At 36.3% G+C, this 26,239-nt stretch overlaps 3 protein-coding genes and 1 gene segment (V, D, J or C); 3 read left to right on the top strand and 1 right to left on the bottom strand.

The window, feature by feature from the left end:
• gas7a (growth arrest-specific 7a) overlaps positions 1 to 26,239 on the top strand; it is a 310,258-nt gene that overhangs the window by 98,938 nt on the left and 185,081 nt on the right. The window lies entirely within an intron of this gene.
• LOC127159234 (Ig kappa chain V-III region PC 3741/TEPC 111-like) lies at positions 3,846 to 4,331 on the top strand. The segment is given in 2 exon segments: positions 3,846 to 3,915; positions 3,994 to 4,331. Coding segments are annotated over 2 exon segments (378 nt in total).
• LOC127159138 (ADP-ribosylation factor-like protein 16) lies at positions 5,234 to 10,226 on the top strand. Its single transcript, XM_051102040.1, has 5 exons — positions 5,234 to 5,276; positions 5,736 to 5,842; positions 8,815 to 8,880; positions 9,413 to 9,528; positions 9,611 to 10,226. The coding sequence occupies exons 1-5, from the start codon at positions 5,234 to 5,236 to the stop codon at positions 9,780 to 9,782; spliced, it is 504 nt and encodes a 167-aa protein (XP_050957997.1). The 3' UTR covers positions 9,783 to 10,226.
• On the bottom strand, positions 11,297 to 25,697 carry LOC127157346 (immunoglobulin lambda-1 light chain-like). Of its 3 annotated transcripts, none has more exons than XM_051100585.1 (4): positions 25,507 to 25,697; positions 14,483 to 14,796; positions 13,635 to 13,668; positions 11,297 to 11,765 (listed from the first exon to the last, which is right to left on the bottom strand). In XM_051100585.1, the coding sequence occupies exons 1-4, from the start codon at positions 25,655 to 25,657 to the stop codon at positions 11,449 to 11,451; spliced, it is 816 nt and encodes a 271-aa protein (XP_050956542.1). In that variant the 5' UTR covers positions 25,658 to 25,697; the 3' UTR covers positions 11,297 to 11,448. The 3 variants fall into 3 exon arrangements, 2 of the variants coding, with proteins under 2 accessions (XP_050956542.1, XP_050956545.1); XM_051100588.1 differs by lacking the exon at positions 25,507 to 25,697 and adding an exon at positions 14,873 to 15,025; XR_007825887.1 differs by lacking the exons at positions 11,297 to 11,765; positions 13,635 to 13,668; positions 14,483 to 14,796 and adding exons at positions 22,827 to 23,138; positions 23,788 to 24,144; positions 24,492 to 25,430 and having other exon boundaries at positions 25,507 to 25,662.

Raw genomic sequence — 26,239 nt, 5'->3', positions numbered from 1 at the left:
GTTCTTTGCAGGTTGAATATCCGGTTTGTTATCCCCTTATTACCCAAATATAACATATTGGTCCCTTATACCTACATGTACGTTCTTTATAGGTACACTATAATTACAGAAACATACACCGTAAATTCAGTTTACTTACGTAGTTCTTTGCGGGTTGTAATCTAAAGCATTACCGATGCGTCTTTATTTTGCCATAACTACTGGCTGAATGTACATTATCTCACTTATTACACAGCAGCTTGACAGATTATTTAGATGTTGATCTGAGTTGACATATTTGAACGCAAAGCTTCCATGAAGAAATCAGTTGCTAGCAAACAGCAAGTTCAAACTAGTCATTTTAGGGATACAGTGCAGTCATACCTCTTTTCTTACACAACATTTCACCACATAAACAATTAAGTAGTAGTACTAGTTTGTTAGTTATGTAATAATCCATTACAGTGTACAAAAAAAAAAAAAAAAAATGGGAGCAGCTGTATTTGTATGAAGCAACAGAGCAAGAACAGAGCTCTTGGAGAGCCAGTGTTCTGGAGTTTAGCTCCAACACCCCTGCCTGGAACTTTTAGTAAGACTTTGTTTGAGGAATGTTTGAGAATTCCTAAAAACCTTAATTAGCAAACCTGTAAGACCTTCGTCACCTTCAGAATACAAATGAAGATATTTTTGATAAAATCAGAGAGCTTTCTGACCCCGCATAGACACCAACACAACTGAAATATTCCCAAGCCCCGAAACGTAGTAAGGACTTTGATATAATAGTCCATGTGACATCAGTGGTTCAACCATAATTTTACAAAGCAGCGAGAATACTTTTTGTGTGCAAAGAAAACAAAAATATTGACTTTATTGGACTGTTTTCTGATGTCCTTACTACGTTTCTGGGTCTGGGAGCATTTCAGTTGCATTACTGTCTATGCAGGGTCAGAAAGTTCTTGGATTTCATCAAAAATATCTTAATTTGTGTTCTGAAGATGAATGAAGGTCTTGTGGGTTTGAAACGACATGAGGGTGAGTAATTAATGACAGAATTTTCATTTTTGGGTGAATTGGGAATATTGCTAAACTCTGCAGGACAGTGGCTTTCTGTGCTGATCTGGTCCAGTACTGTTATGGTTTCATTTTCCACTGTAATGTTAGTTAGAATTCCATCTGAACTGCTTGCCTGTATTTCCCGTAAGGAAATGATCAGACAGAATAATAGATGAATGACATTTTTCAAATGTTTTTTTTGTTTGTTTGTTTGTTTTTTAGAAAAATGTAAAGGCTAAATGTCATTCATTTTGTTGTTGTCTGCATCTTTAGATTAATGACATTGAAGTACTTGAATGAAGACACTAGCAGTGTTATTATAGAGTACAATTTACAAAGGTAAATTTAATACGCAAGAATTTGAGTACTCCATTCTTTTAAATATCCTCTCTAGGATACAGACGTTGGCAGCACTCAAGAGGTGATCCAGAAGACTCATGGGAATCTATGTCATATGATTTGAAGGTGCAGACATTGAAGATCAGCAGATGTTGGAGTGTTGGAAGATAAAGTTCTTCAGGACCTTAGCAGTATATCCTATGAACAAACATGTTGCTGGGACTGATACATGGACTAAACTTGAACTCCTGAAATCAGGTACACATTTGGAGTACTGCAGAAGTTATTTCTGGAGCCAGTTCCTGTTCCTGGATTAAGGTTTGATTGGTTACCTTTATATGCCAATTAGAAAATGACAGTAGTATTAATTTTTCTGTAATTTTGTGATGTGGTTGTAACTGTAATTGTTGCTCGTTTAACAAATACACTTGATCATTTGTGACATCTTGTCTTTTATGACTCATTACAAGATAATCACACAAAAAATGCTTTGTTGAAGGGAGTAACTTTAACTAGAAATCATTTAGTTAAAGTAACTAGAACCAGTTGGATGGAACCACTGTCCATAATTTAAATGAGCTGTCTGAAACAAACCTCAGTATATTGATAAAGTGAAACACATTTGGCCAGTTTTTAATAAACCAAAACATGTTCACTAAACTTAACCGGTTTAAGTTACAAGGAAGTGAATAAATTGAGTTTGTTGGACATTACTATTTCACATAAATTCTTCCTCATTCAGCTGTGTTGTCACAACACAAAGAGTTTGCATAGATTCAAAAAATTCCATTAATGTTCATTAAAAACACTTTGGTTGTGTGGAACCACTGTCCATAATTGAATTAAGTAGGTTTAAAGAATCATCTTTTTGAGTATACATAGAGCTGATTATGAGAGCAGGTGTTTCCTGTGTTTCAGGACTGAACTTCCTGTCCTGAAGAAAATCTCCACAGATCACTACATCTGATACAAGATGAACTTCAACACTATGATTTTAGATCTATTCAGATCATTTAAAAAAAAAAAAAAAAAAAAACTCTTTAATTATTAGCTTTATTAAATGATCATTTCAAAACAACATCTGTCCTGTGGAATCAGCTAATGAGTTTTAAAATTATTTTATTAATATTTAATTCATTTAATTGATTCTATTTAAAAAAAAAAGGGGTTTCTATTTAATAGTATAGCATAAAGAATGTAATAAACTGATGCTAGAATAAACTAAAATATACTTTTGTTCATACTTGAGGACACAAAGTAATAGGAAGAGTTTGATTAACATGCAGTTTATTTAAGTTTATAAAGCACAGAAATGTACATTTAAATATAAAATGAATTTAATTCAGAAAATTGAAACAACTAAGATGTGAAGTAGTGCTCTTACTTTTCATCTGTTGTCTAGAAGCAGAAGTGAATGTGAGCAGTGAGGAGGTTTTTGTCATGTTGTGAATCACTGTGATACGTGCTCTTCAGCAGTGTTGTCCCATGTGTTACAGTAATACACTGCAGAATCATCCACATCCACATTACTGATGATCAGACTATAATCTGATTTAGATGAATGTGTTGATGTGAATTTAGGAGCAGAGAAACCAGATCCATAACGAACTGAGCTCCAGCCATGATAAAATCTTAACACAAACTGATGAACTCTTCCTGGAGTCTGTTTGTACCATCTAGCAGAAAAACCAGTTACTGTCCCCAGATTACAGTCCAGTTTAGCTGTTTCTCCTTTACTGGCTGTGATTAATGGACTCTGAGTCAGTACAGTCACTCCACTGACACCTGCAGAATAAACACAACCTTTACATGAGATTGTGTGTCAAAACACTTGAAATCATCAGATGTGATGAAAACTTACAGGTCAGAAGAGTGAAGAAAGTGCAGAATAATTGTGATCATCTTGTGATTTGGTGTTGATGTGTGAAGATGAGCAGTGCTGTCGAATAATGCTGAGATCAGATCAGAGACACAAACTTTAAGACAGTGAAGAGAAAGACCCGCCCACCTCATACAACACACACTCAACACATCTCACACACTCAGCATGTGCTTTCACGTCATCACAGAGGAAAAAGTATTAATTTTGTTAAAGTGGATTTTGTAGTTATTGTAGTTGTTGTTATTACTGTGATTAGGTTAGCAAAACATATTAAACATTAGTGAATTAATCTGCATAAAAAACACATTATATAAGTGAGACCAGCTTTTAAGAATATCCCAACTATATCTACCAAGTTTTTTTTTTTTTTTTAATCAAAATGATAAATTATGGAATTAATGGGTGTAGTAAAAAAAAAAAAAAAAAAAAAATGTAACCCGCAATTGCACTTGGTTTTGTCAGCCCTGTTAGTGGCTAATTATGATCTTTTCCAGAATATGAGACCGGCAGTGATTGGCTGTCAGAGGCTCCTCCCACAAACCGTCCTTTAATAATCTCTGTCTCTGCTCTCTGTACAGCACTTCATAAAACAGTGAGAGCAGATCAACTCACACAGAGAAACATGCTGATCAAACTCTGCCTTCTCTTCACTGCTTGGACATGTATGAACCTCAGATCTTTAGGAGATTCTTGTATAGCATGTGTTTCAGCTCATTGTAATCGTTTATGTCTTTTTCCAGGTGTCAGTGGTGTAATTGTAGTGACCCAGAATCCTCCAGTTCTCACGCTGAGTAAAGGACAGACGGCCACACTGGACTGTAATCTGGACACCATCACCGATAGAGGTGCCCGATGGTATAAACAGATTCATGGAGGAGTTACACAGTTTGTATTAATTTACTACCATACAAACACTTCTCCTACTTACGGATCTGGCTACTCCTCCCCTAAATTCAACTCAACTCACAAAACTAAATCAGATTATAGTCTGATCATCAATAATGTGGATGTGGATGATTCTGCAGTGTATTACTGTAAGACATGGGACAACACTGCTAAAGAGTACATATCACGGTGATTCACAGCATAACAAAAACCTCCTCACTGCTCACATTCACTTCTGCTTTCTGCCTGCAGACACTGTCACATTAGATACTAGATGTTTTATGAATATAATCAAACACATCTACATAGAGCTGATTATGAGAGCAGGTGTTTCCTGTGTTTCAGGACTGAACTTCCTGTTCTGAAGAAAATCTCCACAGATCACTGCATCTGATAGAAGATGAACTTTTGTTTGTGTTTTTAGATCTATTCAGAGCATGCATAAAAAAAATTAATAGCATTATAAAATGGTTATTTCGAAATAACATCTGTCCTGTGAAATCAGCAAATGAGTTTAATAATTATTTCATTCATATTTAATTGATTTCTATTTTTTAAAAAATGGTTTAAAAAATAACAAGCAAACATGGTTTCTATTTAATAGATAAAGAGATCAATTCAATTACAGGACAGATTAGTAAAGAAACTTCAGAATATTTTCACCATCTTGAGTTGTTGTTGTTGTTTTTATTCCGCATGAATCTGAGATGTGAAGTAGTGCTCTTATTGTCTGTTGTCTAGAAGCAGAAGTGAATGTGAGCAGTGAGGAGGTTTTTGTCATGCTGTGAATCACCGTGATACCCCCTGATTAACAGAACGGTCCCATGTCATTCTCATCCTTTTCAATGTTACAGTCCATAGTCACAGATCTGCCTTTTTGTTCTGTCAGTATTGGAGGTTTCTGTGTGACCACTTTCACACATCTGACAGCTGTAAAATTATAATGAATAAAATTAATTTCATCAATCTTGACACCCCGAGAGAACAACATGTTTAGAGTGAAGTGTGTAACTTACATGACAGAAGAGTGAGAATAATGCAGTAGAATATGATCAACATCTTGACTGTGATGAGCAGATTGAGTTTAGTGAAGAGATGAAGAGAATCAGAGAGAATGAGATTCTCACAGTGGTGGAATGTAACGAAGTATTTGTACTTCGTTACTGTACTTAAGTAAATTTTTACGTATCTATACTTTACTTAAGTAAAAAAAATAATGCATACTTATACTTTTACTCAAGTAGATTTTTCAGCAATTATCTGTACTTTGTACTCCACTACATTATTAAAATGCGTGTCGTTACATCCTTCCGAATCTTGCATAAAAACATTTTGGTCGACTGACGTTTTGGCGTTGCTGGCCAATGCACGTTGAAACAGATCGGAGATCTGATTGGTCAAAGAACTCACGCCGAAAATAGTGAGCGCGCGTTTTGAAACAACACAAGCGGAACTGATGTAAATCGAAGAAAAGGACACCAAATATCAAACATGGACGAAGAGCCAACAACGTCGACTGAGCTTGAGCCTGTGCCCTGCAGCTCTGATTCTGAGAGACACCCCTGGCCTTATTTAAGCTAGTTACTTGAATTGAAAGGTTCAAAGAATGACTCCTGGCGTTTTCAATGTGTCAAGTGCCTACCTCAACGCAAAGAACTGTTGGCGTTTAAAAACTCCCCTTCAAATTTGAAGAAACATATAGAGGTAAGATATGCAATGCTAGTTATTAATATTTAAGTTACTAACTTGCTATGACTTGGTGCTATGACTGTTATAGAAAAACGGATGTCAACATAACAAAAATATCACACCAGTATAATATTTGTTTGACGTAAGTTAGTGGTACCCTAACAGGGCAACTTCATTAGCTGGTTATTAGCACAGCAGGGACGATAGCTTGCTAGTACGTTACATTTTTGGAGATTAACTACCTCTATATCTGTACATTCGTAGTTGGCTAAAATAGCTGTTTGTTTTGCCTCGATGAAAAAATGTTCAAACTTTTTATACGGTCCCTAGCTTCTTTACCATTCAACATTGGGTATTTAGTGGACATTCGCAAGTAAGCATGCAGTTAAAACTATATCTAGGTTTGATTCGATTGTGAACAATTTTGCACTATGACAGTTGTTTTTTGTCAATATCATGACATTTTTTAGAATTTGCAAACATATATATATTTAGCAATTTAGCGCGAAAGTATATGCGAATATCAAACCAATTTTACCCCAGTGTGATAGTATAGTAAAAATAAAATAAATTGTATGTCATAATTGGTTTAGCTTAATTATTATTTAATGAGTAATAATAAGTAAATAACCAGATTTTTACAGTGTGTCAGTATTGCAGAGAGCTTGCACAACTACCCTTTCCAGTACACAATAGAAATTGTTTGTAATTATTACAATTGAACAGCTCAGACATTGAGACAACCGATTGTGTACTTTTACTTAAAAAAATACTTTAAAGTAAATTTAAAAGTATGTACTTGACTTTTACTTAAGTAAGATGTTGATGTAGTAATTATACTTTTACTTAAGTATATATTTTGCAGGGTAGTTGTACTTTTACTTAAGTACTAAACTTAAGTACTTCCTCCACCACTGGATTCTCATATAGAGAAGACAAACTCTGAAAGAGGGAGGATCACTACACTTCAGCCAATCACTTCATTCTATGGTGAAAAATCATAATATTTTCGTGATTTCTACAAAATAAATGTTAGCTAAATGACAAATTCTCTCTGATACAGAGAATAAAATTTATAGACCAATACTAATGTTAATTTTGCCCAAAAATATTAAAATACATATAAAATCATACCTAAAGCATCCGATTTATAGTTTTAAATGATGCTACTAAAATATTAAAATAAATTTAACTCATTGAATGTTTCAAACTTAAAATAAAGATTATTTAGAAGATTTATTGGCATCTGTGGTTCCATGAAGAACATTCAACATCCATGAAATATTTCCATTCCACAAAAGATTCTTATAGCAGAATTATTACTTTTATTTGTTTATTAATTTATTTAATTATTTTGCCAGAATGGTTCTTCATAGCATTACCCCCCACTTTTGAAGCCCATTTGTTAAACTCCAGAGCACCTGCAGGCCAGTTAAGCCACAAGTAATGAGAACAGAGAAACCCCACTATTTGCATACAACTATAAATATTATTATTGAGAAAGATCTTTGATCTGATTGTGAAGGGCAGGATGTAGCTACACATGTAAGGGACACTCAGGTTCACATTATAAAGTGTACTGTGCACATGTACTTAAATAATCTGCTATATTTTGTCAAAAACATCAGTATACAAGTTACTGCATGGAACACTGTCCCACAATGCAATGCACTTAACTGCAATTTTATCTTCCTGGTTTGTTGTGATACTGCATTAGTCAAACTTTCTGTTATCTTGAACAGATTTGTTTGAAGGTTATAGTCAAATATCTGTTAGGTGTGTGATGAATGAATCTTAAGTAATGTTTATTTCCAAGATGATAACAACACTAACTGAATTACACATGCAATATAATGGGTTTAGAAAACAATGTAGCAGTTTGAAACGTTTATCCTGTAAAAATGTTTACTTTTTTCATATAATATTAAAAAATAACAGGCAGTACAGTGTGTAGGTTTAGTCTGTGCTAGTATTCTGTTAAGTAAACGTGTATTATAATAAGGTCGTGTCACAGCGGTTAAGTGCTGCTACTGGTTCACACAGTTCATACAGAATTTAACTTTCCGCAAACTCATCACTTGTGGAACAGGGTTAATCTGCTTCAGTTCACTAGAGGGCGCCAATCATTAAAAAATAATCATTCGTGACGCATGGAGACTTTTATTGTGTAAACAGCGTCGTTGCCGTGGCGACGCAGGAAGTATACCCGTGTAATGCTCAGAAATCGGTCATTTCAGAAATCTGCGCTCTCGTTTTGATAAAGTAATTTAAGGTCAAGTGGTCGTCGCGATGTTGTTTATTGCTCGGTGCAACTGGAGTTGGAAAAACGCTTTTACTGAAGCGACTACAGAATATCCTTCACCAGCTGATCACACTAGACAGACTGCATGATGTGCCTCATTAAATAGTCTTTTAATGTAGTCTCACATTTGCAGTTAGCTAAGGGTGAGTAAATTATTTGTAAATTGTTGTTCTGGAAGTGGACTTCTCCTTTAATCCCCGTTTCACACAAATGTTACTCTGTTTGAAAAATAAACTTTTTGTAAGATTTCAAACGCAATATAAGATAAACAGTGTGTTTGAGTATTAAAATAAATTAGATTGTGCCATCTGCAGTTTACATATGTTGGGAAATCTTTGGAATTGTCATAATGTCATGTACAATTTTTTAGTTTAGTTTAATATTGGTAAACATGGTGCCAGAGTTGATACGTTAAAGTTATTTTAATAGTACATTATGTCGTCTTAAATGTGAAATGATATACAAAAAGAATAAATACAAAATATTAAACCTAGTGTTAAAATGTTTTTTTGGAGAGTTGGAAAGTTGGAGAGGTCAAAAAAACACCCTCAATGCAGGAGTAGATAAAGTGGATCCATGTTTGTTTGTATAAAGTAAAGATTAAATACGTTATACATATTGATCTTTGTGAGATTTTAAAAAATTGCTTATTTTTTATTAGTAATTTTTGTTGTTATTTTTTTAGGTTGGCACTAACCTTACAGACCTCATAGTAACAAGAAAATGTTACTTAGACTGCACATCTGTTATAGTGAGTGTCAGAAATTCACACTGTCTGTCAGTTGTCAGTGCATTTTGTGGTGGCTTTATAAGAGATGCTGGTTTTCTTGAAATGCCCACGTGCCATCTGCTTTGACCCTGTAAAATGAAAAAAACAAAATAAAATAAAAATTTTAATAATAGTACAGCAGCCAAGATACATAAGAGATTTGATTTTTGGTCACTACTTAATTCCCATACTTCCATATGTGTTGTATTTTATAGATATGATGACTTTACTAGAATGTAAAAAAAAAAAAAGTGGGAAGTAGTCATATTAAAGGATCACAGGTTTCACAAGTAGTGTACTGTACATCTCAGCAACTCAGATGGCAGAAGATAATGGCTATACACATTGGACCAGAATCTCTCAGTTATCATCCACTGGATGTGAAGATTGTTTATGTTTTGTCTGGAGTTCTCTTCATTCCTTTGAAGAGTCCTTATGAAAGACAGTAGGTACTTTTACAATATGGTCATGTTTCTCATCATGACTGATATCTACTCTTCCTAATGCATTTCAGTTTGTGGTGGACTGTGTCAACATTGTCCAGATTTCGTCATCTTGCGTCCAGCTGCTGTCTGTTCTCTCTGCGGAGCCACTGCACTCTGCTGCTGCACTCATACTCTTCAGCAAGAGGTCAGCTGAGTTCACACACAGTCTTTGAACAAATCCAGCACTGATTCGTGCTAAACCTATTTAATACATTTCTTTTCTTTAGTGATCTTCCATGCACCATGTCTCTTGTGGAGCTGAAGTGGTTGTTCAGGATGGATGACATCATTAGAACTGCGCCTCAGTCAATCACAACACTAGAGATCAGCGCCCGCTCCGGACAGGGCCTTCAGGATGTGCTCAGCTGGCTGTTTTCAAACCGCTCTCATGATACTTGATAGAAGTGGATGCAGAGAACTTCGGGCTAATATTAATTTTTTCAGGTCACTGTAAACAAACATCAGAAAAGCTTGACGTGAAGATACACTTGTGATTTTCAGTCATCTCAATGCTGTGTGAGCTCGGTCCCATGTCCCAGGTTTGTGCAACCAAGCTATTTTGAGAAACGTGTGGAAAAATATAGAAGAGCTGGAGGACTTTTAATGACTGTTGTGTTTCACGGAAGAAACAATATGCATTAAAAGTAAATGTATATACTACGTATATAAAATATATTACAATAATAAGACGTGATTATTAGTATTAATATATTAAGCGAAGATATTATTTGAAGGACTTCCTGTCCGAGTTTTGAGTTTTGAGAGGCCCAATAGATCCTTGTTTGTCTGCTACTAGAGAAGAAAAGGGGTCCAGTCCAGTTCCTAGGGAATTTACAATAATACTAGTGCATTTAGTGTCTTTAGGTATAACCAGTGAGCAAATCTACATTGTTAACGGGTGAAGTTTGTACCACGTGGAGATCCAAGTCTGATTCATGGATACAGGGCATGAGGCGTCCCCATGGGTCAGATGTGGCTGTTGCTGCACCCAAGGCTGGGAATGAACACTTGATGCCAGTGGTGCCATCCATGAGCTTTCATGTTGACGGCTTAAAGAGCTGGGCTCTCCTTCAACACAATCATTCATTTTGCTTAAAGGTGCACCAAGTAATTTCTTGTTTATGTTTCAGTGGCCGAAACAACAGTGGTCTTGGACTTCATACTGACACATACTGTATCAGTGTAGATCAGGGGTCCACTAGGGGGCCTCAGCACTCTACCAAAAGAGGCCAAATTATTGCTTAAAATTATTTAAAATAAGACAAAACAAGGTTTAAAATAGGGATGTGCAAGACTACTAATTTCATTCATGTTTAGGCAGAAATTTTGTAACTAGTCTAACATACTGTACCCGTAGAAGTCTTGTCTATGTGACCCGTTTAAAGTAGCCTAATTAATCCATGAATGAAATATCATGCTGAACTACATTCTATTTCAAAAGTACCTGTGTACATGACGCGTGACAGACGGCAAAATAGCAAGAAAAGCTTGAACGTGTAAAAAATGATTGAAATATATTTTCTTTCTTTTTGTGTTTTTATATCAATATGGTACAAGATTGTACTTTTTAAATCAATCTAATGAATTAGGTCAAAAGTAATCAAAAAGTAGTCTGATTATATGAACTAAAATGTGTAACGTAAAGGATTATGTTACTAATTGCAATTTTTGTCATGTCATTTGGAATCAGTAACCTACTACAATTTGCAAGTAATTTACCCAAGCACTGAATGTAACATGTTTAGTTGTCATCTGTGCAGCTGGTGATTTCTAAACTAAGTTTGTGTGTTTCCATTATGACTGAGCTCAGGGGAGTATAATGATTTACATAAAGCTAAAAATATGAGGCACATGGTGCAGGTGTATCCTGAGTGAGTCATGAACATGCCTGCATGAAAGAAAATGCAAACCAATGTTATGCCAAAGATTTTTAATTGTAGAAAACCAAATTTAAAGCACATATAGTCACATTTAATGTCAGATATGGAGCACTGAAATCACACAGTTCACATAACATGACAAGAAATAAAGACAAAACATCTGACATTTTCATTCAGACAACATTTCAACACTGTGAAACTGAGATACTTTTCTTGGTGAATTTTGATCCCACTGACACTTCACATGAGAAATCCGCATTAGCCATCCAGTCAGACGACTCGATGGTCAGATAGCTGCTCATTTTGAAGGTTTTGTCTTGTTGTTTCTCAGTAGGACTGCTCCAAACTCCATCTGTAACGGAGCGACCATTGACTGACCAGGTGACGTGAACCAGAGCTACTGAAATATCCTCAGCCAGACACACGAGTGTAGCTTTACTCTCCTTCAGAGCCTCAGTGGACGGAGACAAGAGTGTCAGAACAGGAGGCGTGAGAGGAAAATCTGGAAAAAACAGTAAACATTACATTCATGAAAACAGTAAATATAATATAATATACAGTAATATTAGGGGTGTAATGGTACAGTACAAATTTTCGGTACGGGTCCTTCGGTTCGGTACGCATGTGTAACGAACAAGTACAGCAATTTATCCCCCAGGAATTCAAACAATAAATGGCATTTGGCAGTTTTTGATGTGTCAGATCGCTGTATAAACTCCATGGAGAGGCGCTTCTGGGATGGTTCAGAAACGTGCTGGTATAAAAACAAGCACTGACTGGAGCAGATGTGATCAGCTCCAGTGGCCGTGTCAGAGCCGCTAACACGCCGCACACTTGTACAGTGTAAATGAGGTCAGTTCAAATTGCAGTGCGGAGCACGAGTGAATGAGATCATTCCTTCATCTGTACTACTAGTATTAAAATAAAAATCAATCAACATCTCACGCCTCATGTAATCGCTCAATGTGTTTCTATAGCGGAAAGACGAAAACAAAACAGCATGGAAATAAAAGGTCACATAGCGTTTCATTTACCTCAGGCATAACATCAGTGTCCACAGCTTGTTACTGTACTAGGGAAATTAAGTCTAGAGAAGAGCATTTCGTGAAATATTACTATAATTGCTATACTATATTACTATACTATAATATTACTATAATGAATACTAAATACTCATTATATTTTACATATTGTTCTTTACCTGTTAGTGTTAATTATTTAATATGTTTAAATTAATCTGTTATTAAACATTTTAACTTTAACTTTAACTTTTTTTAAGTAAATTTAAAAACTGCAGTAGCCTATGTGCAATTTACATGTTTGCATACAGTTTATAAAGTTAAGTGTTGATTATCATATTTAAAAATAAATAGTAATTAAATTTAAGTTTGGGTTAAGCTGTTAATTGTAACCTTACAATGTAAAAGGGCTCCCTATAGTTTAAAACATAAGCTGAAGTATTTTTTATCACTAAGAAAATGTTAATTATAATGGAATGTATTTAAAGACAGAACAACTTCACTGTTTATTTAAAAAAAAAAAAAAAAGTTTAGCTTTTCCCCTGCTGTACCGAAATCATACCGAACCGTGACGTTGAAACCAAGGTAAGTACCGAACCGTCATATTTGTGTACCGTTACACTCCAATATAATATGATATAAGGTAACACTTTATTTTGATAGTCCAATTTAGATGTTCTACTAACAGTAAGTAACTTTGCAACTGCATGTCGACTAGTCATCAGAGTATTAGTAGAGTGTCTGCTTAATATCTTCACTCTTCAAAACATTGCAAGTATATGTCAACTTATTCTACGAACCCTAAACCTAACCTAACAGTCTGCTCTGAGAGTTAGTAAACATGTAGTTGCAAATTAATGAGAATTAGTTGACATGCAGTTGCAAAGTTACTTATAGTTAGTAGAATGTCTAAAGTGGACTATAAAAATAAAGTGTAACCTAATAGAATATAATACATACAGTATGTATCACAACTTGGTATGCAAAAGAATAATTTAAATGATAAACGAAAAATGTTTACTGTTATTGAGTTTAATTTTGAACTTATCCTTATTTTGACACTAACCAGAAAATAACAAGTATATTAACGTTATACCTACATATATATGTGTATGAGTAAATAATAAACCTTTAAAAACATCTACAGATACTTCAGAATGATTCCCATTATAGAACATAAGTACACATTTTAAATGTTAGTTCGAAAAATATTTTTAAATATATAGTGCATATATATTAACATGAAAAAATTCTCAAAAGTTGTGTTTTAATTGTATTCCAATGATAATAAATTAAAACAAAATAAAATAAATCATGTGTCTGAACAATAATCAAGTGAAAGACTTACTTACCGATCACATTGAGTTTTGTTCCTTGGCCGAATACCACAGTGATACATGTCACGTCTTCACTCATACAAAAACCTCCTGCAGTTTCAGAGTCAAGAAACACTGAACCAAAACATGAACTTAAACTTAAATTTTAACCCCAAACTCTCTTCATTACTGCTCTTATAGTAATTACAGGTAATAAACTCATAATCAAGCTGTCTTTTTTTTCAGCATGAGGATTTGTAGCTTAAGATAAATTGTTTGTTTGTCATCCTTTTTACCAGTTGATGTCAATTTCAAGATTTCCGTGATTACTTACAAAATAATCTGTTGTTAAAACTGAGTGAATCCACTTCAGGAAGGGGACATCATTTTCTAAACAACAGTGAACCAAATTCCTTCATGATGGGCTCTTCCATAAGTCCATTAGTGAAGGGTACATGCAAAAATAATAAAAAACTCTACTACGCTGTAACTCTGAAATCTCATTCACGTTTCTTATTGTGCATTTATATCCTGTTTGTATCTGGACAATCACTGGTCACTTTATGCTTTTATTATATTTAAACAAGCAGCTTGGACATTCTGCTAAATTTCTCCTTTTGTGCTCCTCAGAAGACAGAAAGTCCTGTGGGTTTGTAAAGAACATTTCCTTTAGTGTCCGTTGTCAGTAGATTCATGTGTTTAGGATTCACTGCAGTCTCTGACAACATAATGTACAGCTATAGAAGACTCGTAATGTAGCACATACTATGTTTTATGGTCATTTTTTTCCTATTTGAAGCTGTTGATAAAAAATGGTGGTCTAGAAGCAGAAGTGAATGTGAGCAGTGAGGAGGTTTTTGTCATGCTGTGAATCACTGTGATACGTACTCAGTGTCCCATGTCTTACAGTAATACACTGCAGAATCATCCACATCCACATTACTGATGATCAGACTATAATCTGATTTAGATGAATGTGTTGTTGTGAATTTAGGAGCCGAGAAACCAGATCCATAGCTAACTGAGCTTGAGCCATGACCAAACATTAACACATACTGAGGAACTCCTCCTGGAATCTGTTTGTACCATCTAGCAGCATCATTAGTTACTGTCCCCAGATTACAGTCCAGTTTAGCCGTTTGTCCTTTATTGACTGTGATTAATGGACTCTGAGTCAGTACAGTCACTCCACTGACACCTGCAGAATAAACACAACCTTTACATGAGACTGTGTGTCAAAACACTTGAAATCATCAGATGTGATGAAAACTTACAGGTCAGAAGAGTGAAGAAAGTGCAGAATATTGTGATCATCTTGTGATTTGGTGTTGATGTGTGAAGATGAGCAGTGCTGTAGAATAATGCTGAGATCAGATCAGAGACATAAACTTTAAGACAGTAAAGAGAAAGACCCGCCCACCTCATACAACACACACTCAACACATCTCACACACTCACTCACTTCACACCAGACCACAATGGATTATAATGGATTTATTGTGATAATAAGTGGTTTAAATATGATCTTAACCAGTGAATAAAAGCCTTACACTCCAAATAAAAATGGTGCTAAATAGCACTACAAGTGGTTAATTGGCTTGTAATCATAGGGATACCACTTTAAGTGCTAATAGCACCTATCTTTAAAGGTTCTGTATGTAGAACCATAAGAGGAACCCCATTCTCTTCCTTATAGATTTTAGATATGTTACTCCACTCTCATATGTTTGCTGTGAATGGGAATTTACTACAATGGAAAAAGCTTTTTTGAATCACTTTTATGCTTTTGTAAGGTCAAAGAGTCTTGTGGGGCCCTGGGATATTTCTTTATAGTGGGATCTTGGGGCAAAAAGGTTTAATGTTGTTTTTTAATTCTTTCCCCAACTAAACTAAGAGACTAAGAGAGAGTTACAGAACCTATACAGACGCTTAACAGGTTCTTTGTACAGCAGTGGTGCTACATAGCACCTCAACCACTGCAGAACCAATTGTGTGTGTAGACTGTGAAACAAAATGAATAAAAAAGAATTGAAAATTGAAAGATATAGATTGTGTGTGTGTGTGTGTGTGTGTGTGTGTGTGTGTGTGTGTGTGTGTGTGTGTGCGCACATTTTTTGTGACATATCAGAACACAAATTTGCATAATGACATGGGTATGACATAGATATTACAAGGAGAGGGTGAAATATGAGGACATTCTGAGTGTCCCCATAATTCAAAAGGCTTATAAATAATACAGAATGAGTGTTTTTTGAAAAAGTAAAAATGTGCACAGTTTCCTTTAAGGGCTAGATATACAGTATAAAGTATAAAACAGGCTACAGTAAAAAAAAAAACAATAGAAGTCTATGGAAATTACCCACAATTCACAAAAACAAACCTGTGTGTGTGGAGTCCTGGTAAACCCTTCATTATGGAGACAAAATGTCCCCACAAGGATGGCAATACCTGAAATAATTTTTAGTCCCCATGAGGAAACAAGCTTAACAAAGTTAAAAGTTCACAAGTAAACAAGTTTTTTTTTTTTGATGTGGTTGAATGCTGTTGCAAGTCCTGAAAATTTACAGGTGTGAGTTCGGTTATAGAAAACGGTTGTCACACATAAATAACCATACTGTCTGTGAACGCAACCGTATTAAGGACTCAAATACGGTATTGACAAATTCTGCTACAATTTGTCACAGTTTGTACAGTATAAAAATCATTATGTCTAAGGAATGTCCCCATAAAACATGGAAGCCCAGCATTAGTGTGTGTGTTGGTGGACTCACATCTCACTGCAAATATTTCCTTAATATACAATATAGAAAACAAACATCCAAAGTAAATTTATATATGTATCCATCAAAACATTCCTTTTCTTTTTACATTAATTTGTCATTACTTTAAAATAAATGAATATACATTAAAATAATGCCATTAGGTGGGCGGTTCATCACTGTAGGCTTACAGATGTAATACAGTGTATTACTGTGAAAAACCCCCTTCTGAACCCCATTTGTTAAACTCCAGAGCACCTACAGGCTAGGATGGCCATTAAAGGCACAATATGTAAGATTTTTGTAATAAAATGTCCAAAAACCACTTGCACAGTGTTATATATTTCATGCAGTTGTGTACTTACGTTATCTCAAAAGTTCTCAAGGATTTGTAAATCCAGAGAAATTCCAGTTTTAAATAATGACTTGTCCCTGGTCATTGTCGCCTATCAATGAAGCAATATCTGCGCAATCCTCAGTTTCCGCTTATGAATACTATGACTTTGAATACTATGAATACTATACTTTGAGCAGACTCTGTTATTCCGGTAAGCATGAGTAGCGGTACACGAGGGGAACGCACATTCATAGAGCGGAATATTGAGCAGAGTGTCACACCGCCCAGTGACAGCGGCTAGAGGAGAGTGAAACTGCACACACTGAACACTGCTGGTCAGTGCAGTGTGGCATGGTGCGCCATATACAGGCCTATATTATATATTATTTTTATAAATATTTTTATATATATGTGCCAAATTCAGTGCATCCCATAGACCAAAAAATATGGACGTAGTGTCCGTGACGTCACCCGTGGGTTTCTGAAGAGCATTTTTGAAGCTCTTAGTGGGCGGGAGTTGGTCGTCGCCATCTTGGAATCGCATCACTGCACGTCACTCCAGGATAATCGAAAATGGGCAAAGAAGCAGGACATGGGTGGAGCTGGTTGCTGAAACTACGCCCGCCTGCGTGACAGCAGCAGAAATCCACCTGTCACTCAAGTGGCCACGCCCTAAATTATGCAGAACTTTAAGGCTTAACATAATTTAAACGGATGAGTTTACACCCCCCTCACATACATGAAGGGCAAAATTAGGGCAAAATTTGCTATATAGACCAAACCATTTCTTGTACCAGGCTGTGAACATATTTTTTTCTGCTGCAAAGTTGAGCATTTTAACATGGGGAGTCTATGGGATTGACTCCCTTTTGCAGCCAGTCTCTAGCGGCCAGTCGATGAATTGCAGTTTTAGTCACTTCCGTGTTGGCTTCAAGAGGGAGACCGGGAGGTGCATCCTTAGTTTTTATTTAGTCATACATGCAAACGGTGGGTTCGTTCAAATTTACTTTTAGAACAACTGCATCATTAACCCGCCAAATCATGACAAATAGTCACATATCAGTAAAAGGCTAATATTAAATCAAATTTCATGTTCTTTGCAGATAATTCATCACGATGACATAAAATGCTGTTATTAAATGTAGGTAAGTTAATAATAAAGTACTACATTACCTCATCTGTGAGCATGATTTGTGAAAAAGACATCTGCCAACGCTCCATGCTCTGTCATTGCGTCATTGAGCTTGGCCTCTATTATTGTTTTGAAAATGCGACCTCTAGCTGCGAAAACTTACATATTGTGCCTTTAATAATGAGAACAGAGAAACCCCACTATTTGCTTACAACTTGCTTACAATCATACAGTATAAGGTATGTATACTGAGCATGTACTTGCATTCCAAGATTATAACACTAACTGAATTACACATGCAATATAGTGGGTTTAGATTAAAACAATGTAGCATACTGCAGTTTAAATATATTTTATCCTGTAAAAATTTATCCTGTACTTTTTTCATATACTAAAAAAAATAGTCAGTAAACAAACATCAGGCAAATGTGACATGAAGATACACTTGTGATTTTCAGTTATCTCAATGCTGTGTGAGCGCAACTCAGTCCCACGCCACATATTTGTGCAAACACATTTATTTAAGAAACAGCTGTGGAAAAATATACAGGAGTCGGAGGACTTTTGATGACTGTTGTGTGTTTCATTGAAGAAACAATATGCAGTAAAAGTAAAATTATATATTACATACTGTATATAAAATATATTACAATAGTAAGACATGATTATTAATATAAATACATTATGTGATAGACTGTGGGATTTTTGAGAGGGCCAACAGACAGTTGTTTGTCTGCTACTAGAGGAGAAAAGGGGTCCACTCCACTTCCTATATAATTTACAACAATACTTTGCTTCTTTTGGTTTGACCAGTGATTAAATCTACATTGTGAACTGGTGAAGTTTGTACCTCGTGCTGGGGAGATTTAGGGCTGATTCATGGACACAGGGCTTGAGGCATTCTGAGGGGCATCCCATGGGTCAGGATGTGGCTGTTGCTGCACCCAAGGCTGGGAACGAACACTATGAGCTGTGAATCTATGAGACTCCATCAGTGTTTAGTTTTTTTGCACAGACCAATTGTTCTTCAATTGTTCTTCATTGTCACTTCATAAGACCTCAGTATATTGTCAGGAGGTAAGGTTATTAATTTTATGTTCCTGATATGCCTTTTTTTGTCTTTACTTTTCTGCTCAAGAGAAAAGTAACCTACATATTGGATGACCAAATTAACAGCAAATTTTAAGTATACTTCTTTTTCACTAGGGGTGCAAGTGGAAAATAGTATAATCCGTACCATTAATTCTGTGAAAGTGCTGGATTGAGATGAGTTGCTGTAGTGAAGTCAAGAAGAACTGCACAGATCTGACACTATAGTGCAGGTAATTGTGTAAAGTGTGAAGGTGATAAGTTTCATTTCTGTTTTCTGTAGAGTTTCCAGTCTTATTCAACACCTCCTGAATCTACAGGCTTTCCCAACGTTCCCTTCAGTTCTCTCTTCTGTTTTGATAACATTGCAACGAGGAGATCAAGAAGATCTGTAAGAAGGTAAAGATTAATCTGCTCTAAGGAATGAGTCCTTTGTCATCTAATTTCATGTGCAACATCATATTAGAAATGTCTTGTCTCTTGACATGCCAGTTACATTGCTCATGTCAAACCCCTCTGTTTGGAGAAACAGAGTGATTAAATACACTGACAAAGAGCAGCCGTATCCTGATCATCCAGAGAGATTTGATTATTATTATCAGGTGTTGTGCAGAGAGAGTGTTTCTGAACGCTGTTACTGGAAGATTGAGTGGAGTGGAGATGTTGGTGTATTTATATTAGTGTCATATAAAAGCATCAGCAGGAAAGGAGGAGGTAATGAGTGCTGGTTTGGATATAATAATCAGTCGTGGAGTCTGTTCTGCTCTCCCTGCAAATACTCTTTCATACACAATGAAATAGTGACTGATCTCCCTGTAGAGCCCAGCAGCCGTAGAATAGGAGTGTATGTGGATGTGAGTGCAGGAACTCTGTCCTTCTACAGTGTCTCTGACACTTTGAGCCTCATCCACACAGTCCAGACCTCATTCACTCAGCCGCTCTATCCTGGGTTTTATGTTTGCTCTTGATCATTGAAAGTGTGTTGATTTTTGCACACAGGATTCATTAAAAAAATTATCCCATATCTAAATTCTTGATTCAGATTAATATAAATGAATAGGGGGTCTGAACCACTGCCCCTTTTGCCCTCATGGGCCGATGTGCTCTTTGAGTACTGCATATGTATGATTATTTAGGCGATTTTTGTGTTTTTCTACTTTAAGGGATTATATATTGATATGATTGTTATCATGATTGCTTTCATCAAAATCTCTGTTACAAATATTTTGGGTTCTATAATAAGCATTATTGCTTCAAATGAATACTTATATATACTTGTGGTATATTTGTGGTATATTTGTAAGTAATCTACCCAGCACTAAATATAACATATTGCTCTGTAGTCTGTGCAGCTGGTGATTTCTAAACTGACTAAGTTTGTGTGTTTGTGACTGAGCTATGGGGAATATAATGATTTACATAAAGCTAAAAATATGAGGCACATGGTGCAGGTGTATCCTGAATGAGAGTCAAGTCACCTTTATTTATATACCACCTTTAACAATACAGAATTGTGACAAAGCGGCTTTACAGTATTAAATAGGAAATAGTGCATCAATAATGCAAAAGGGCAACAGTAAACACTCAATTTTCAGGTAAGTTCATCAGTGGATTCAATAATGTTATCATCTAGCTCAGTTCAGTTCAAATAGAATACAATATTGTGTGAAGAAAAAGTTTCCCCAACTAAGCAAGCCAGAGGCGACAGCGGCAAGGAACCAAAACTCCATCGGTGACAAATGGAGAAAAAAACATTGGGAGAAACCAGGGTCAGTCGGGGAGCCAGTTCTCCTCTGGCCAGACACAGAGGACTCATCTGGTTCCCATGGTCTTGTGCTGATGGCCGTCTAGGTGACGAGGTCTTCACTGGGGATCCGTCTCTGGGGCTCATGTAGTCGATGTGGTCTCCACTGACATTCAGGGCTGTGGAGGTCATCTCTAGGTGCTGATCCACCGTCTGGGCTGGGTACGGACGGAATCCGGGGGACTGCAGTGACCATCTGGTCTGGATACAGACTGGATCTGGTGGTTAAGGTGACCTCGGAATAAGAAAGAAACAGACTAATATTAGAGTAGATGCCATTCTTCTGACGATGCACTGAGTACATCGGGTGTTATGGGAAGTGTTCCCGGTTCCGGTTGACCTAATTAATGCAGCCTAACAATCCTTTAACGGATTTGAATTATAGGAATATGTTGATGTTTTATGTGTAAGCCAGGTTAAAGAGATTGGTCTTTAATCTAAATTTAAACTGACAGAGCGTGTCTGTGTCCCGAACAGTGTTGGGTAGATTGTTTCAGAATTTGGGCACTAGATAAGAAAATGATCTGCCGCACGCGGTTGATTCTGATATTCTAGGTATTATCAATTTGCCATTGTTTTAAGAATGCAGCGGACGTGAGGGACTATAATACGATAAGAGCTCGCTCAGGTACTGAGGAGCTAAACCATTCAGGGCTTTACAAGTAATTAGCAAGATTTTAAAATCTATACGATGTTTAATAGGGAGCCAGTGCAGTGTTGACAGAACCGTGCTAATATGATCATACTTTCTAGTTCTAGTATAAACTCTAGCTGCTGAACTTTGGACCAGCTGGAGTTTGTTTATTAAGCGAGCAGAACAACCACCCAATAAAGCATTACAATAATCTAACCTTGAGGTCATAAACACATGAATTAATGTTTCAGCATTTGACATTGAGAGCATAGGTCGTAATTTAGATATATTTTTGAGATGGAAAAATGCAGTTTTGTAAATACTGGAGATGTGGTTTTCAAAGGAAAGACTGCCATCAAATAGCACACCTAGGTTCCTAACTGATGACGAAGAATTGACAGAACAGCCATCAAGTATTAGACAGTGTTTTAGGTTATTACACGTTAAGGTTTTAGGTCCAATAATTAACACCTCTGTTTTTTCAGAATTTAGCAGTAAGAAATTACTTGTCATCCAGTTTTTTATCTCAACTACACAATCCGTTAGTTTTTCAAATTGGTATGTTTCGCCAGGCCGTGAAGAAATATAGAGCTGAGTATCATCAGCATAACAGTGAAAGCTAACACCATATTTCCTGATGATATCTCCCAAGGGTAGCATGTAAAGCGTAAAAGTAATGGCCCTAGTACTGAGCCTTGTGGTACTCCATACTGCACTTGTGACCGATATGATACCTCTTCATTTACTGCCACGAATTGATAGCGGTCAGATAAGTACGATTTGAACCATGCCAATGCACTACCACTAATGCCAACATAATTTTCAAGTCTGTTCAAGAGAATGTTGTGGTCAACAGTATCAAACGCAGCACTAAGATCCAGTAGCACTAACAGTGAGATACAACCACGATTGGATGATAAGAGCAGATCATTTGTAACTCTAATAAGAGCAGTCTCAGTACTATGGTACAGTCTAAAACTTGACAGGAAATATTACAGAAATCTTTTTTCTGTAGAAAGGAAGATAATTGTGAGGATACTACCTTTTCTAATATCTTTGACAGAAATGGGAGATTCGAGATAGGTCTGTAATTAATTAATTCGTTGGGGTCAAGTTGTGGTTTTTTAATGAGAGGCTTAATAGCAGCCAGTTTGAAGGTTTTGGGGACATATCCTAAGGACAGTGATGAATTAATAATATTCAGAAGAGGATCTATGAGATCCGGAAGCAAGTCTTTTAGTAGCCTAGATGGAATAGGGTCTAGCATACAAGTTGTTGGTTTAGATGATTTAACAAATTTATACAATTCTTCCTGACCTATAGTAGAGAATGAGTGGAATTGTTCCCCAGGAGATCTATAGCGCACTATCTGATGCGATACTGTAATTGACAGGTGCATGGTGACAATTTTGTCTCTAATAGTATCGATCTTGGAGGTAAAGTAGTTCATAAAGTCATTACTGCTATGCTGAGAGGCACAGTCAGTGCCTGTTGGTTCTTTATTTTTTGTTAACTTGTCCACTGTATTGAATAAATACCTATAGTTATGTTTGTTTTCTTCTAAAAGTCAAAAAGTAATCAGATCTTGCAGTTTTTAATGCTTTTCTATACGATAGGGTACATTCACGCCAAGCAGTACGAAAAACCTTTAGTTTTGTTTTCCTCCAGCTGCGCTCCATTTTCCGGGCTGCCCTCTTTAGGGCGCGAGTGTGCTCGTTATACCACGGGGTCGGACTGTTTTCCTTAATCTTCCTTAGGCGCAGAGGAGCGACCGTATCTAGAGTCCTAGAAAAGAGAGAGTCAATAGTTTCTGTTACATCATCAAGTTTTTCTGAGCTATTGGACATGCTGAGGAATTCAGATAAGTCAGGAATATTACTTAGAAAGCAATCTTTTGTAGTAGAAGTGATGGTTCTACCATACTTGTAATAAGCAGTTGAATTGACAGTTTTCGTTATCTGGAGTATACACAAGACTAGATAATGATCAGAGATATCATCACTTTGCTGCAGAATCTCAACGACATTGACATCAATTCCACGTGACAGTATTAAGTCTAGAGTATGATTTCGACAATGAGTGGGACCTGACACGTGTTGTCTAACTCCAATAGAGTTCAGAATGTCTATAAATGCTGCAGTGCATCGTTTTCATTGTCAACATGGATGTTAAAGTCACCTACTATTAAGACCTTATCTGCAGCCAACTCTAACTCAGATAAAAAATCAGCGAATTCTTTAAGAAAATCTGTATGGTGCCCTGGTGGCCTGCATACAGTAGCAAGTACAAACGTCATGGGGGATTTATCATTAACACTTGTTTCTCTGGATAATGTTACATGAAGCACCATTACTTCAAACGAGTTACTTGAAGCCAGCTCTCTGAGAAACACTGAAATTATTGCTATAAATTGTAGAAACACCTATACCTTTACCTTTTAGACGCGGCTCATGTTTATAACAGCAATCTTGAGGGGTAGACTCATTTAAGAGAGTCATGAATGTGCCTGCATGAAAGAAAATGCAAACCAATGTCAAAGATTTTTAATTCCAGAATCAAAACCAAAAATTGAAGCACATATAGCTGCTCATTTTGAAGATAGCTGCTCATTTTGAAGGTTTTGTCTTGTTGTTTCTCAGTAGGACTGCTCCAAACTCCATCTGTAAACGGAGCGACCATTGACTGACCAGGTGACTATCCTCAGCCAGACACACAAGTGTAGCTTTACTCTCCTTCAGAGCCTCAGTGGACGGAGACAAGAGTGTCAGAACAGGAGGAGTGAGAGGAAAATCTGGAGAAAACAGTCAACAGTAAACAGTAATTTAATGAAAACAAGGAATATAATATAATATAATATAATATAATATAATATAATACATATGTATCACAGCTTGGTATGTGAAAGAATAATTTAAACGATTAACGGAAATTGAATGTTATCCTCATTTTGACATGAACCAGAAAATAACAAGCATATTAACAAAGAAAGGAGCATTACACCCATATATATATATATATATATATAACTGTAATATATTACTGCAAAAATACTGTAATGTGTGTTTTAATTGTCTTCCAATGATAATAAATTGAAACTAAATTAAAATAAATTAAGAGTAAAGAGTAAAACGTGCTTACCGATCACACTGAGTTTTGTTCCTTGGCTGAATACCACAGTGATACATGTCACATCTTCACTTAAAAACCTCCCACAGTTTCAGTCTTTTTTACTAGTTGATGTCATTCATTCTTATTATTGTTCATTTGTATATTATTTCAAGATTTCCATGATTATTTAAAAAATAATCAGTTGTTAAAACTGAGTCAATCCACTTCAGGAAGGGGACATCATTTTCCAAACAAAAGTGAAATCCTGAATTCCTTCATGATGGGCTCTTCCATAAGTCCATTAATGAAGGGTATGTGCGAAAATAATAAAAATTTCACTATGCTGTAACTCTGAAATCTCATTCATGCTTCTTATTGTGCTTTTATATCCTGTTTGTATCTGGACAGTCACTGGTCACTTTATGCTTTAATTGTATGTAAAAGAGCAACTTAGACATTCTGCTAAATTTCTCCTTCTGTGCTCCTCAGAAGACAGAAAGTCCTGTGGATTAAAGAATGTTTCCTTTAGTGTCCAATTTGGAGCTGCTGATAAAAAAGGTACTTATATTTATTTTCTAGGAGCAGAAGCGAATGTGAGCAGTGAGGAGGTTTTTGTCATGCTGTGAATCACTGTGATACGTAATCACTAACAGAGTTGTCCCATGTCTTACAGTAATACACTGCAGAATCATCCACTTCCACATTATTGATGATCAGACTATAATCTGATTTAGATGAATGTGTTTTGGAAGCTCGTGAATTTAGGAGCAGAGAAACCAGTTCCATATCCAACTGAGCTCCAGCCATGACGAAATCTTAACACATGCTGAGGAACTCGACCTGGAGTCTGTTTGTACCATCTAGCAGCATCATTAGTTACTGTCCCCAGATTACAGTCCAGTTTAGCTGTTTGTCCTTTATTGACTGTGATTAATGGACTCTGAGTCAGTACAGTCACTCCACTGACACCTGCAGAATAAACACAACCTTTACATGAGATTGTGTGTCAAAACACTTGAAATCCTCAGATGTGATGAAAACTTACAGGTCAGAAGAGTGAAGAAAGCGCAGAATATTGTGATCATCTTGTGATTTGGTGTTGATGTGTGAAGATGAGCAGTGCTGTAGAATAATGCTGAGATCAGATCAGAGACACAAACTTTAAGACAGTGAAGAGAAAGACCCGCCCACCTCATACAACACACACTCAACACATCTCACACACTCAGCATGTGCTTTCACATCATCACAGTGGAAAAAATGTGAATCTTGTTAAAGTGGATTTTGTAGTTGTTGTTAAAGGAACCGTATGTAGGATTGTGGCCAAAACTGGTACTGCAATCACTTTCAAAATACTGTAGAACGGCGTATCCCCTCCCCCTCCCCCCTGACTCGAGGTTGCCAGCTAAGCTGCAGGATTCTGCAGGAACGTAGGCTGCTACAAGGAGCTTCCAATGGCAAGTGACGAGTCCCACACAATAAGTTTCTTTTTTCTTCTGTTACTTATGTTTATGCTTCATGAGAGATGTTTTGCAATTATGTGTCGCAAAAATGTACTAAAGGCGATTAGCCAAATATTTCGTAAAGATGTACTGTAATACCACATTTCAGTCGGAACATAGATTGTTTTCATACCGTGTTAGTGGTGCGATATAAAGCTTTTTATGAACACATTTAGCACGGGCGACCGTGGAAAATCCACTGTGTACGGAAGCACGGGGCTTTTAGCCTATACCAACAAAATTCTTCTCCGTTTTCAGCCGTCTCCATCTGTCAAA

Source organism: Labeo rohita, chromosome 3 (assembly GCF_022985175.1).
Source record: "Labeo rohita strain BAU-BD-2019 chromosome 3, IGBB_LRoh.1.0, whole genome shotgun sequence".
In the NCBI taxonomy this organism is placed as follows: Eukaryota; Metazoa; Chordata; class Actinopteri; order Cypriniformes; family Cyprinidae; genus Labeo; species Labeo rohita.
The sequence above is the reverse complement of the archived record's forward strand: the minus strand, read 5'-3'. Positions and strand labels throughout refer to the sequence as shown.

Bases quoted from the DNA above. Each gene is read 5' to 3' on its own strand.
- LOC127159138 (XM_051102040.1), top strand. From the start codon at position 5,234: ATGAAGAGAATCAGAGAGAATGAGATTCTCACAGTGGTGGAAT. The intron at 5,277-5,735 runs GTAACGAAGTAT...TTGAATTGAAAG, and splicing joins GATTCTCACAGTGGTGGAAT to GTTCAAAGAATGACTCCTGG. The intron at 5,843-8,814 runs GTAAGATATGCA...TTATTTTTTTAG, and splicing joins ATTTGAAGAAACATATAGAG to GTTGGCACTAACCTTACAGA.
- LOC127157346 (XM_051100585.1), bottom strand. From the start codon at position 25,657: ATGAGGTGGGCGGGTCTTTCTCTTCACTGTCTTAAAGTTTGTGTCTCT. The intron at 13,669-14,482 runs GTATCACAGTGA...TGTATCACTGTG, and splicing joins AGACATGGGACACTGAGTAC to GTATTCGGCCAAGGAACAAA. The intron at 11,766-13,634 runs GTAAGTAAGTCT...TGTTTTTTCCAG, and splicing joins AACAAAACTCAATGTGATCG to ATTTTCCTCTCACGCCTCCT.